Here is a 14813-nt window from a genome sequence, read left to right as displayed (position 1 = left end):
GGTGTTAGAGTAAGCATTTGCCATCCCTTATCTGATCTCTCATTTTTCACGAATGGCTTATATATATTATACATATATATACACACAAACATTTAAATAGGTAATTTGAATTTTTTTTTTTAAAATGAACTTTACTTTTGTCGTCGCACAACATAAGTGGTGCTGACTAGAGTGGCAGCCCTCCATCATTCGATCACAACCTACTCTAAGGGACCACTATTAATATTTTAAATTTCCAAATACCATGACTAACCATTTGCTCGTTCTGCTTTACAATGTAACCATCCATCAGCAGTTGTAATTTTACACTTTTTTCCATTTTCACAGGATAGCAATAAGCAAATTCACTGCTAAAGGGAACAGAACCAATTAACATTGTATGTACTTTGATAGCACCTACTGCATTCAAGTGTAAATTTTAGATCAGTTGGCGTGTTAATGAAATTGCAATTAAAACACCTATTGCAAAAGTAAAACTACTGAGCACAACTATACAATTTAATTACTTCCCTGCTTCTCACAAGAAACTCATAACAGAAGACCTTCACAAGAGCAAGTTATGTGTCATGTAACCACCAGAACAAAAGTCTCCATTATCCAGATGTTGTAGATATCAGAGTAACAGAACTAACTTTCTGAGATGGTGAAAAACAGATATACAACGGTCCATTTTCTCAAAGCTTAAAAAAAATGAAAAAACCAAAAACCAAAAAAAAAAAAAAAAAACGAGCGAACAAAAAAGTTAGGTCATAGGGCACACACACCAATTACACAGTACACCCCCCCCCATCCCCAATACCACTAAAACGGTTCTCATCTTTCAGAGCGAGGAGTCCACAAGACCATCAGTAATTAAAAGGTTTTTTTTGTTTTTAAATAGTATTAGGGGCTCTAATATTGACAAAAAAAAAAAAACTACTGTCAGGTGGGCATTGCCAAGCTGTCTGATCTTGCCCAGGACCACCAATAAGAACGTAAAAAAGTCCAATTAACATATCAGGTACTCAACCTTCCCTGGGCTTTCTACCATTAGATGGATGGTCCTGGGATACAGCAGACTGCTCTAGTAATGACAACAGTGGTTGCAGTACCATTTCAAATATTGCTGATTTACATGTTTGCGGAGTTACACACAGACTGTTCCACAGTAATGCAGCAATGCGATGCATGTATGTAACAATGCATATTGACCCATTGGCTAGAATTGTTGTCGCACATCATGGTGTGTCCAGATTTAATTTGGACCAAGGGCAACATCTTAAATGACTCCAGTCCAAACTCAGAACATTACCATTGAAATAATAATGAGAAAGTCTTCACATGGGGGCAGGGGGGAAACTAGAAAGGTCACCAAGTAGGAATCTGACCAAACTGGAAAGAATTTAACCAATATAATGAAAGTGCCATAAATACCTCTGTACTCTGACTACTTGGGAAGGTTTCTGATGTTACAGTAGAGCTGGGAAGACTGGACAAATCCCATGCATTCACAGGCAATACTGGTTCTGGCGCCTTGATGTTTTCAGTACATTTTGGATTATCAAGTAAGGTCACTTCATAGAATTCTTGAATATCTGAAAATAATATCAAATAATTCATGTCAGGACAAACTTCGGAAGAACAATTATGACCCTTAGGGTGATGTCACACGTGGTTTTTGGCCCCTTTTTAGGCAGTCCATTTTTGACAGGTTTGACCAATTATCTTAATTCAAACTGTTCAAAACCACATGCGTTTTTCAAAAACAGATTGCTTAAAAAGGGGCAAAATCGCGTTCAAAACGTCCCGTGTCCAATAACCCTTAGAGTTAAATCATGTAAGTTGTACAAGATGGATCTTACATATTTGCAAACTCATCAGAAAAGTGGTTTCACATGCTAGATTTACTATCCACCACAAAAGAAGAAACAGAAAAAGAGAAACATGCAATAGTGTACTCAATTTCAGTAGCTTGAATAGAAAACTATGTACATAGGGGTACTTGTCCTTAAAATTGGAAAGAGACCACACATTTAAGTTTTATTGAAGGAGACATAATGATTATGGTTATAAGAAGACTCAAATCCCAGATCACACGTGTTTAAGCCCAATTGGAAAATAGTAGCAATTGTTCAAGCAACCAAAAAGGGTTTGTAGCACATCACTAGCCATTTCGAAGGCACTTCCATGAGAAAGAATACACTATGAGACTGTCTGTCCCACAAAGATGACTGTAGGAACACAAGCAATCCATTATGAATGAGGTGTATTCTGTTTTTTTGGTCTTCAGAGATTTATGACTTACCCTGGGACAGTAGCGAATTTTTAAAAGTGTATGGGTATAAGTAATGGTTACCTATGTAATCATACTGCCATAAGGCGGATATCTCTCTAATATAACAGAACAGGGAGCTTGTAATGAGGCACAACTCTTGTGGACCAACCTATTAAAGCTTGGAAAAGGTTGCTCTGAAAGATATTGATGACCCGCTCAATAGACTTTCTAAGTTGTTTATCCTCAGTTTGGTTCAGCTTGGTGCGATATTCCTCCAAAAGGTCCAGTGCGCGCTGAGTATCTACACAAAAGCAGAAAGAGGTATATTAAATTACAGTTAGAAAAGGATTTTTGTCTCTCTAAAAATCAGGTAAATCATAACATCCTCTTTTAAGGAACATCATGGTGAGGCAGGGTGTGCATGAAGAACATCCACATGCTGAGCCATCTTCATACATACACTAATGCAGTAAACACCCACTATCAGATGTTAAAGGAAATCTACCATTAAAATTAAGCATGGATAAACCACGGGCACTCATGGACACAGGAACTGTGACTAACAAACTTTTTACATTTGTTATCCATGGCCTTCTTCCTAAAACAAACTTTTTAAATTAAACTAATGAAGGGCTCTGGTGGGTGTTTCTGAAGACCCTCTGTGCTGCACATAAAACACAATATGTTTCCTGCTACAAATATAACAACCGAAAAATCTTTAACTGCAGGAATACATCACTATCTAGTCAAATATCTCCGCTCAAAAGAGTAGGAAGGCCCCAGAAACATCAAAAGCTTGATAGGGGTTATTTTGATGTTACCTGCTACCCCTGCCTGTGTAATCTAGCAGCAGCAAAAAATGCACAAGGGGATGGGAGCAGAACTACCCTGCTCATTAAAATTCATTAGCATCAAGCTTGATTTTTTTTTTTTTAAAAGTATTTATTTTTGCAATTTTTGAAATTTTATACAATTACAATAAACAAAACCAGAAAACAAGATTGTCTGCCACATATTTCCTTCCCCCCATTACAGGATTATTATACAACAGCCATGGTAACAATCAGGTTCTTGCTGTGTTACAAAACTACCTGAGGGATATTACACAATAGATAACAGCAGGATACTGCAGCCAGACATCTTGATACAACACAAACAACTATTGACACATAGACAATCAGTCACACACACACACACACACATACCAGCACGCTCAGTCTCCTTCATCATGGAGAGGAGTATATGTCACATGTGATTATAAGGCTGTATGGGGAGTCGCGCACCATCTGGACCAGATGCGATCAAACTTCTGGGGACACTTCCTGTTGGTATACAGGGACCGGTAGTGGGGAATGACGCTGTTAATAAGTAGTATCCATCTTTTTAATGGAGGGGGCTCCTGGTCCTTCCAGGTCATCACCACCACTTTTCGGGCGTAGTATAAGACAAACCTAAAGAAAATTTTGTCATAGTGGCCATTGACAACTTCATTTATGATGCCGAGGAGACACACAGAGGGAGACATCAAGCGTGGGAAATCAAAGTGTATATTTAGGAATTCCAGCACTTCGGACCAGAAGACATGGACCCTAGGGCAGGACCAGACACAATGCAGGAAGGATCCGACTTCAGCCTGACAGCGAAAGCAAAGATCATTGGGCATTGCTCCCATGCGGAATAGTCTAGCAGGGGTGAAGTATACTCGATGGAGGAATTTAGATTGGATCAGGAAGTCCCTCGCACTCACTACAGATGTGAAGTAGGACAGTTCGACCTCCCTCCAGTCATCATCTGACAGGTCAGGGATATCCTGTCTCCAGCGTTCACAGGCTCTATCAAACGGTCTGGACTTTTGCTCTTGTAGGAGAGCATAGCACTGAGTGAGTGGCTTAGGGAGGTCCGGGGTACTCATCAGAGTCTCTAGTTTGGAGAATTTCACTGTCAGGCTGAAGGAGCCGAATTGGGCTTTGAATGCGTGCCGCAGTTGCGTGTAATGGAAGCTAGCCGTATTGGGTACAGTATGTCTCTCCCTTATCTCGTTAAAGCTGAGTAACTCTGCTACCGGGGATAAGAGCTGGCCTACAAATTTCACCCCCGCTGCCCCCCACATTGTCCAGCCCGGGAGGGAGAGGAAGTGAGAGAGCCATGGATTGAGCCACAATGGAGTCCTAGGCGAGAGAGGGGGAGAGCTGCTCGGTTCTACCAGGGATTGTGCCCTACGCCAGCACACCGCTACCGTACGTAGGGGAAGTGGGGTATCAGATGGGGACTTATACCTGTACAGCAGGTTTGTAAGGGCCTCGTAGGAACCTACCAGGGCACCAGCCAGTGCAGTAGCTGCATTACCCATGTCTATATCTATCCACCACTGGGCATATACAAGCTGGGAAGCCAGGTAATAAAGATACAGATCCGGGGCAGCCAGTCCACCCCTAGACTTGGGAGCCTGAAGCAGCGCTAAACTGAACCGCGGGGCACTACTCTGCCAGTAAAAGGACCTGAGAATGCCGTCTAAGCGTTTAAACAAACTCTTAGGAAGGAGCATAGGACAGGCATGGAAAAGGTATAGAAATTTTGGGAGAAAAATCATTTTAAATATGTTAATACGCCCGTACAAAGACAGGGGGAGAGTGGACCAGGCTTTTAGGCGTGATTCCGTTGCAGTTATCAAGGGTGTAATGTTTAACTCCGTATATGCCTGGACCCTGCGTGACACCTGAACTCCCAGATATTTAAAGGTGGACACCACCTGGACTGGGACGGGGAGGGAGTGTACCCCTACATCAGATAAGGGGAAAAGGACCGATTTGTCCCAGTTAACCCGGAGACCTGAGAACCCCCCGTAGCGTTCTATCAGGGACAGAAGGGATTCCAGAGAGGGGCCCACGTCTCCAAGGTATACAAGTGTATCATCAGCGTAGAGAGATACCTTTTCAATGATAGGACCTCTAGTAATACCCTTAATGCTATCAGAGTGACGGATCGCCACAGCAAGGGGCTCAATGGCAAGTGCGAAGAGGAGGGGAGATAGCGGGCAGCCCTGCCTAGTGCCCCTGGCCATAGGGAGAGTAGGTGAGATGTTAAGGTTGGTCCGTACCCTAGCCTTGGGATCATTATACAGTAGTTTAACTAATGCTGTAAATCGAGGGCCAAGACCCATTCTAGGCAAAAGGGTCCACAGATATGCCCATTCCACAGAGTCAAACGCCTTACAATTGTCTAAGGATAAGATAAACCCAGGGTCTGGAGACCGCTCTGCCTCTGCTATATTCAGGTGTAGTCTTTGTATATTTATGTCAGTTCCCCTCCCAGGCATAAAGCCTGTCTGGTCCGGGTGAACCAAGGATAATATCACTTTATTAAGCCTTGTTGCCAGAATTTTTGCTAGGATTTTAACATCTGAGTTTAGGAGGGAAATTGGGCGGTACGAGTCGGGAAGCAGGGGATCCTTGCCAGGCTTAGGAAGAACTACAATAAGGGCCTCTCGCATGGAGTCAGGGAGGGAACCACTGTCGAGCGCATCGGAGTACAGGCTAAGTAGATGAGGGACCAGGGTCTCACAGTTATCCCTATACCACTCACCTCCCAGCCCATCAAGTCCAGGTGTCTTACCGAGGGGCAACGATTGGATGGCCAGTTCCACCTCCTCCGCCGAGAGCGGAGCATCAAGCTCCGATGACTGTGCCGATGTGAGTCTCCAAAGTGGAAGACTGTCAAGGAATCTGGAAATCTCGACGGAAGAGGCGGACAATCTGGAGCTGTAAAGAGAGGAATAGAATTCATGAAATACCATGTTTATGGCCCGGGGTTCTGTGATCAGGGTTCCACTACTGTTAAGGATAGAGGGAACGGAAGCACAAGGACGTTCAGCCCGCGATAAATACGCAAGCAGCTTCCCATTTTTATCTCCGAATTCAAAGATGGACGCTTCCCTGGCTAGCAGGCGCTTACTGGTGCGCTCCTTCACTACAGCTAGATGGTTCCTCTGCGCCTGAGCCCAAGTCTTTTTATTCCCCGGAGTAGGTTTCTCTAGATACTCCTTTTCTGCATTTACCAGTGCAGCGGTCAGCCTCTCCTCCTGCGCGTTTAGAGACTTTCTATGGCCAGCTACACCTGACATGAATGCTCCCCGCACCGAGGACTTGTACGAGTCCCAGACTAGGAGAGGATCAGGATGGGTTGAGTGTACATCCCAGAACTCGCTGTGCGCAGCCCTGACAGTACTCAGGACCGCTGGGGATTGGAGCCAGGCCGGGTGCAGGCGCCATACGCGGGAGTCGCTGGGGGGGCCTATAAGGAGACTAATGAGCAAGGCGGAGTGGTCTGATGCACTGCGTGGGCAATAGGATACCTGGTCAACGTGCGGCAACATATCAGGGGAGACAAAGGCCAGATCAATCCGAGAGAAGCTCCTGTGCACAGAGGAATAGAATGAATATTCTCTCTCTTGAGGGTGTTTACTACGCCAAACATCGGCGAGGTCTAGAGAAGTGAGCCACTCGTTCAGACGGACCGAGCCTGTGTCCAGACCACTTGTACGATCTAAGGAGGGATTAGGGACTGCATTGAAGTCACCAATGCAGAGTATCGGACTGGGAGGCATAGCAGCCAGCTTACTGGATATTAGGTGCAATACAGCTGGATCAAAGGGAGGGGGGACATAAATAGACGCTATAGTAAAGGTAAAGCCCCACAAGGCACAATGTACGATCACATAACGGCCAAAGTGATCCGGCGCTACCTGTATGACCTCTATGGGAAGCGCTTTGGATATGAGTATGGATACTCCCCTAGCGTAGACAGAGTAGGAGGAATGGTAACCTCTAGCCACCCAGGCCCGCTTCAGGGAGAGGACCTTCTGACCCGTAAGGTGTGTCTCTTGGATACATACAATGTGAGGGGCTTGACGCTTAATGACATCTAACATCAGAGCCCTCTTGAATTTAGAATTAAGTCCCCTCACATTCCAGCTCATTACCTTAAGTGAAGACATCTTAGCGGAAGGGAAAGGGGTGTGGGGAAGGAGACGTGAGCAACCAAGCATTCATCCTTTCATACCACAAAGACATAGACAGACAGACAACAGTGAGCATAACAAATATAACAGAACTGAACTAACAATCCCAAGAATACAAACCCCCTGTCTAACACCCTAACAGCAGTAGTGTAGACCTATACCCAATAACAATCAAAGAGTAGAACAGTGGTCCCTAACTCAAGACAAACCTACACCATTTGTCCCGGGACCTTCAACCCTTAATGTATATATGATCAGGAGGTTATTAGGCAGCCATATTTAGAGAAAACCAAAGAGGAGATAGGGGATGGGGGAAGGGGGAGGGGAGGGGGAAGGGGGAGGGGAGAGGAGGAGGGGGGGGAATAGGGAAAGAATGAAGTGCCATATGTGGCGCACTGGTCGATATGACCAAACAGAGAACACAAATCAATCACAGGGTACATTTGTGAGGCACGTAATGTGTAAACAAATATTAGAAAACTGTAACAGTGATTTGGGACCCCTAGATAACTATTCAGGACTAAGTCCAGCATTGTCATAGCACATCAGATAAAAGGATATGTGAGTCCAGTCACTCAGGAGGTGCGAGCCTTCCAGCAGGGGCCCGAGGGGCTGCGTCAGCCCAGTGAAGTGCTTCGGTTGGGCAGGTGAAGAAACGAGTCTTCTGGCCGTCCACAATTCGGAGCTTGGAAGGGTACATCATGGAGTATTTATACCCCTTGTCACGGAGACGGGCACGGACCTCGGTGAATTGTGCTCGCTGTTTCCTGACGGATGCAGAGAAATCAGGGTAGAAGGACACTCTGCTGTTGGCATAGAGAATTTCTCCCTTGGTACGGACAGCCCTGAGGATAGAGTCCCTGTCCCTAAAGTGCAGCAGCCGGGCCAGGAAGGGTCTCGGATTGCCCCCTGGGGGGCCAGGGCGGGATGGCACGCGATGGGCCCTTTCCACTGTGAAGAACGGGGAGAAGGTATCTGCAGGAAGCATATTTTTGAGCCACTTTTCAAAAAAGGATACAGGGTCAGACCCTTCCACTTTTTCGGGGAGACCAACCACTCTGACGTTGTTCCGTCGCAGGCGGTTTTCGAGGTCATCAGCTCTGTCGATGGATGCAGACATTTGGCGCTGAAGCTCTCTGATCTGTGTCGGCATAGGCCTCTGGACGTCCTCCACCTCAGATATTCTGCGTTCAGTTTCGGTGATTCGCTCTTTGGCTTTGTGGACATCATGTCGTAATAGAACAAAGTCCTGTCGCAGCTCATCCACCTTGGTGACCAGTTTGGATTGGCATCCGTTAATGGCCGCCAGCACCTCTGCAAATTTCCGATCCAACTCCGTGGCCGCGTCAGACGGATCAGCACCCTCTTCATAGCTTACAAGCTGTGGCGGGCTCTGGGAGCCTTCAAAGAGGGAGGGAGAGGAGTTTGGGGACCCCTGAGGAGAGCAAGGCTGTGTGCGGGAGAATCTCCCTAACTTTTTGGCAGCGTTTGACTGTATCTGCTCCAGAACGGCTTGTGATGTGGAGCATTCCTGCGCATCCAGGGGTTCCAGGGACTGGAATGGAGGATCCCCATGGACGGATTCATCATCCGAAGGAGGTGCAGACACCCCGGACGCTGCTTTGAGCATTTTAGCCGTCTTCCTCCGATTACCCATGGCGTCTGGGCAGGGGGGGGGCCAGTGATAAACAATCAGGAAGCCTAGCGTCCAGTAGTTAGCAGAGATACAGTCCAAACCCACGTGGAGTATTGCAGCAGGACTGCAAGGGTTAATATAAAACAGAACCCAGGAACAGGGGATCTCTGGGAATATGGAGGACTCAGTGCTGGGCTGTATAGCTTGGGGTCCCCAGGGCAGAGGTGGGCAGCAGCAGGGGAATTACTTCCCTACCTGGTCCTGGATCAGTCCAGCAGTGACAGGGTTAACCCTGCGCGCCTAGGCCTCAGGCAGCGCAGGGGAGTCCACAGGATGGCGCCTCCAGCAGGATAAAGGGCTGGCTGGAGCGCTGTCACAGTGCCCTCGGCGGTGGGAGCGATGTCCAGGCGGCAAGGTGCAGGAAAATGTCCCCGGCGATCGGTTTACCGCTGCACCGGGCGGCTAGGAGCGGGCCGCCGCGCGGGTCACGTGGTCGGCCGCGGGGGAGCACGGAGGAGCGGCGCGGTGTCCGTAGCCGCCTCCAAAACGGCACCGGAGGACAGTGGCAGGTGTGTGGGGCACCCCGGGGCGGAGGGGAACGGGCACAAGTGAGGGATGGCTGCCTTAGGAGGGAGATGGGGTGTCGGGTCCCGGGAGCTCCGCGGCGCACGTCCTTCTCAGTCCGGCATCAGGCCACGCCCCATCAAGCTTGATTTTGATGGTAGATTTTCTTTGAACATTTTAAAGCTCCGGTGTGTGCACTGCCATCTTAGGTCAGATCATTGCCCCCCAAGATCTCAATGGAGTAAAATATTCATATCAATCCCTTTTTCTAGAATTGATACAAAATCAAATAAAATCATCGCAGCGTCCCAAAATTCTTATCCGCTTAGTGAGCAGTAGGCAGGGATTTCATGATGCATCGACCAGGCGGGTGGGTGAGCGCTTCACTGCTATATACTGAACGCCAACCCCCCGACTGGTACCTGCCTGTGAATACAAGTTGATATTTCAGCATTTTTTAGCTCTGAATCATTAGAAGGACATGCCTTGACAACATTTGGGGGTTTAATAGCCGTGCTGGCGACAGGTTCTCTTTAAATGGATAGCACATGAACAAATTCATTTCAACAGACTCGTGTACAAAGCCATGTTTTCCATGGCCCTGTATGTGAGCTGACTGCCCAACCCACAAAACTCAAGCCAGTTCCCATTCTCACCCTGGTTTGCTGCCTGAGAATGTACACATTCATGTGCAGGCACTCTGCACAGTCATATAATACACAGGTGATGCTGTGCAATGCAACAATTAAATCCATCCAAGTCCTTATTCTACATCCAAATCATATTCAAAAACACCTGAGGCTCATCGGGGAACATTTATCAGGGCTTCTTTGGGTGCGGTCACACGTTGCAGTTAAAACTGCATCGCAATCAGCTTTGAGGTGGTTTTAGGTGCAGTTTTGTCAAACAGGTGAAAGACATGAACTGAATGAGTGAATTTGATTTTGAAGGGGAATCCTGCACCACATATGTCTTTCACCTGTTAAATTGACAAAACTGCACCTAAAACCTCCTCGAAGCTGATTGCGATGCAGTTTTAACTGCAACGTGTGAACGCACCCTTTACAAGAAAACTGGCATCTAATCTCTGATATAGTCGCAATTCCTTGGGAGTCGCCAGGGTTATTATCCCCTTGAAGCCAGCTCCAGGCCGAGAGGAACGTGGAGGTGTGTTGCCAGGGGAGGAGTGGGCCACCGCTGGGTGATCATGCTCCGTGCCTTTGCACTACTTAGACCATGTAACCGTTTGCATTGGTTTGGAACAAAACTAGTTTTGGTAGCTGCCACTAACTAAGCATCTTGATAAATCTGGTGGCACTGGAGGTGCAGGGACTATCATATACCGGTATATATCAAACACAAGGGGGAGAGTTGTCACTGTTACATTGCCCTTCCTTTTTTGTTATCTTGGCCACATCCCATGTGCTAAAAATTCTTGGAATTACTTATGCCCGTGGTGGTCTTTTACATGTACTCTTACTTGTACGCCAGTTTTCTCTGAAATAATTGTACGATCATTATCCCCTTTATGCAGTGGGCCGTCACATGTGCTACAGCTGAACAGTCATTAGTTAATGCAAATTATGCTAGACAAGACCTGGCATATATTTGAATGCTGCTTGTATGCACCGCTGAAGGGGCAGGACCTGCATTACAATAAATGATGAATGCCCCTCAAAGAATTGACTATCTACGCCATCTAAGTAACATTCATTCTATAATAAGCTATATAAAGACACATGGTCAGTCACTGATAAAACAGCCCCCATGACTTCTCAACATAGAAAGGCCAAAGATATAAATCAATTCCGCATTCTATGGAATTTTATTTCCAAACCTATATACCACTTGTGCTCCAAAACATGCTGCGTGCAGATAGGACACCATGTACATCCTGCACAGTCCCTCCTGCTGTAGGACATGCTGCTTGCAGATAGGACACCATGAACAATCTGCTCAGTTCCTCCTGCTCAATAACATGCTGCCTGCAGATTGAGCCGTGATCATCAATTACACAGATGAACTCCTGAAGCATGGATGTAGAAGCAGGACTAGCAGAGTTCATTGCATGTATAGCTCTGTCATTTATTAACACTAACACCCTTTAGACAGCACTAAGCACAATAATTCTGGAGAGTGCTCAGGATTTATCTGATGGCACAAAGTGTCTGCTTCTCCTTCTCTCCATTGAATTAAACATGTCAAGCTGGACGAGCACGTGGCCATTGCCTGTTTTATGTCTTTGACCATCTTAGGCTAAGAAGATACAAGGATTTACACAATCCCAGCTGAAAAAAATGTGCCAATGTGTGTGTGTGGCTTTTTTTTTTTTTCTTTTTAAATCCGCTACAATAATAAACTTCTATGCAGTAAGTGATAAGTCAAATTGTAGTTGTAGAAACCCAAATTTAGAATCAAGATTGCTGCATATTTTCATAAATTCACCTTTGCATGAGAATGGGAGTTTATGATACTGTACAGACGTACAAGGCCTGACACTATGGTCCTTATAAAACAGACAAACTGTACACTATGCCCAAAATCTACTATATAAACTCTTGTAAATAAACTCTACTAAAATGGATGGCTATGACCTACAAGTAGCACCTATTCCACTCCAGGAAGAATTAATATGGGTCTTAGGTGTCATAAGGAGATCAAGCATGACCCCAGCTGTTTGATACTCTTGCCATTTGCCATCTGTTTTACAGGGCCTCAAGTCACTTTACACATTGGACATTATATAAATATGGTTACTTTAAAAGATAAAACATTGAGGGCTCTGGTGAATCTTACTTGTATGGTGTAGAATTACATCCATTTCTAACTTTTTATATTATTTTGATTCTACAGTATCCAATAAAAATTGTAATATTAATACAACATTGCTGTACAAAACATACATTTATGGAAGGAGCCCCTTTACCCGTTATACATCCTTACTCAACTAAGTAGATAGAAAGTATCATCATATCTCTCAAACCGCAATCTAAATAAATGCAGCTTTGTTTTTTTAAGCAACTTTTCACATTCTGTCCATCACATATTACATGATGTGCATTACAATACATCACATTAGGCACAGGATCTATTTTTTTTTTGTAAGAGGGTTTTTTTTATTTTTTATCACAATCCGGGTTGCAGATCTGGCTGTCATTGTCATACAGTAGAGAATAATATATTACACACATGCAGCAAAAAATAGCAGCACCCCAAGATTTATTATTACTACATATACTATTACTATTTGTAGTGGTCACTTATATATAAAGGTACACGTTCATGTTTGGATTGAATCTTGGAGTGCTGCCATTTTTGATGCTTTTATCCATTGAATGGACAGATCCCAGGTCCTAGCCTATACCCCAAGTATATATTGAATTGTTTGCATGTGCTGCTTGTTTCTTGAGAGATATATATATATATATATAGATAGCATCTATTAGAGTATGAAATATTCAGGATTGCCAGTATTACGCCTTCTACACGTGCAGGATAACACCACAAGGTGCTGATAATATTATTTCATTGGATCTACACAGACACTGCTGACCAACCAAGGCCAAAACTATCAGTTACCACATAGGATAGGAGTAGATGGTGTAACCAGAAAACCTGCGCTTACAGTCACAGTTCACTTCTACTTAGGAAAAAAACAATCAAGACAAAACACCAAAACTTTCCTCCAATCAGATGATCCGACTGAAAAGAAAGGAGGAAGCAGATCCTTCCCTGATCACAGGGTGTCCCATGCACTCTGCATCCCTGCCATCAGATCAGCAGTGCTGGGAAGTTCTCAGTCATGGCCCACAAGCTACGTGGACAATGTGTGATACTGTGGACAGGCTGCACAGTGCCCTCCAGAGCGGCATTCATGGCTCCAGCACAAGGCAGCTCTAACAGGATCTGCTACAAGTCTATAAAGTTCCCATAACACTACTAAGCGCCCCCATAGAGTAAGAAGACACACACCTTGCTTCCTCACAGGCATGGTGCCACCCCCTGACAGGAGGGAGACCTCGCCAGACCCTGTGCCCCTCAGATGCAGACTCCACGGAATACTCCCAGGCTTGTACAGTGCCCCCACCTCCCCGTGCAGGATACCGAGAGCTTTCCGTCACCCCCCACGGGGAAGCAGTGGGAAAGTCCTGCGCTCTGCACGATGCCTCTCCCGAGACTGTTCCAAGCACTCTACAAGGGAGGTTCCCGAGTGTTCCCAGCGCCCCGGCTGTGCTCCAGTGGGGGTGGAGAAATCTCAACTGGGACACAAAGTTGTTAGTAAAGGGGTGGCCCAAACAAGTTGCTGTCTCCTCCGCGGCTTCTGAGGAACGAAACAAAAAGTTATTCTTCCCAGACGCCTCTTCTCCTCTATTCCTTGAGAATTTCCTTTCCCTCCACTTCTTCTTCTTCGTCTCTTCTTTCTCTCTGTCAGCGCCCCCGCCCCCACCACCTCCTTCTCCTCTTCCACCTCCCTCCGCCTCCTCCTTTCGCTCTCCCACCGCTTCGAAACCCAAACTTTACTCCAAAATGGCGCCCCGGAGCTGACTATGGCACACCACGTGACCTCCCCCCTCAGACCTAGCCCAGTCTCCACCAATCACGAGTGAGCTCCGCCGGGCGGCAGCGCCTGCTTCTACCTTGGAGAAAGAGGAGAGCTTAGGAGTACGAGTCTCTTAAAGGGGTAAAGTTGAGCGGCCGGGTCACACTTCACACCTTTTTAAAGTGGCAATGCCATAGACCTGTCGCACTGTAGTGGAGCAGGAGGAAGTGACCTCCTAGAGAACACCCTGCAGGCTGTCACTATAGGGAGTTACAGTGGGAGAAATAAGGATTTCACCTGCAAAGAATGGAGAGGTCTGTAATTCTTATTGTAGGCACACTTCAACTATGAGAGACAGAACTGAAAAAAAATCCAGAAACTCACATTGTAAGATTTTTGAATAAGTAATTAACATTATATTGCATGAAAACAAAGTATTTGATCCCTTCCCAACAAGCAAGAAGTGTGTCACTCTCAGGGCTATTAGTTTCTCAAGCTCTTCCTACTCTGCACTCCTTACCTGCAGCTCCTCCTACTTTGCACGCATTACCTGTATTAAAGGAAACCTACCACTTCCGATGGAGGTTATAAGCTGCAAATGCCGCGCACCAGCACAGGGTGAGCTGGTGCTGGCGCTTATTTTCGTTATGTTTTTCAACCGATGTAAAGCGTTTAAATGCTTTAGTAATTTTTATATACAAGTAGCTTCACCGCATCGTGGTCCACGCTCGGTGCATCGTGCGTGCGACCACTTCGCATTCAGGCGCACGAACACATTCATCGGTGCATCCTCAGCTTTACT

The 14813-nt window shown here is 45.9% G+C and overlaps 1 protein-coding gene across 16 annotated transcripts in view; it reads right to left on the bottom strand.

Moving 5' to 3' along the window:
- Window positions 1-13919, bottom strand: part of DLG1 (discs large MAGUK scaffold protein 1) — a 127281-nt gene extending 113362 nt beyond the window's left edge. For 13 of the 16 annotated variants that reach the window (XM_072142660.1, XM_072142663.1, XM_072142661.1 and 10 more), the window contains exons 1-3: window positions 13444-13918; window positions 2424-2555; window positions 1414-1574 (exon numbers count right to left, since the gene is read on the bottom strand). In XM_072142660.1, coding sequence (XP_071998761.1) covers window positions 1414-1574; window positions 2424-2555; window positions 13444-13462 — 312 coding nt within the window. In that variant the 5' untranslated portion in view covers window positions 13463-13918. Of the gene's footprint in view, window positions 1-1413; window positions 1575-2423; window positions 2556-13443 lie in introns of all 16 variants that reach the window. The other 3 variants (XM_072142657.1, XM_072142659.1, XM_072142665.1) reach the window with 1 other exon arrangement.
- Window positions 13920-14813: the final 894 nt, after the last annotated feature.

Source organism: Engystomops pustulosus, chromosome 3, assembly GCF_040894005.1.
Source record: "Engystomops pustulosus chromosome 3, aEngPut4.maternal, whole genome shotgun sequence".
NCBI classification, from domain to species: Eukaryota; Metazoa; Chordata; class Amphibia; order Anura; family Leptodactylidae; genus Engystomops; species Engystomops pustulosus.
The sequence above is the reverse complement of the archived record's forward strand: the minus strand, read 5'-3'. Positions and strand labels throughout refer to the sequence as shown.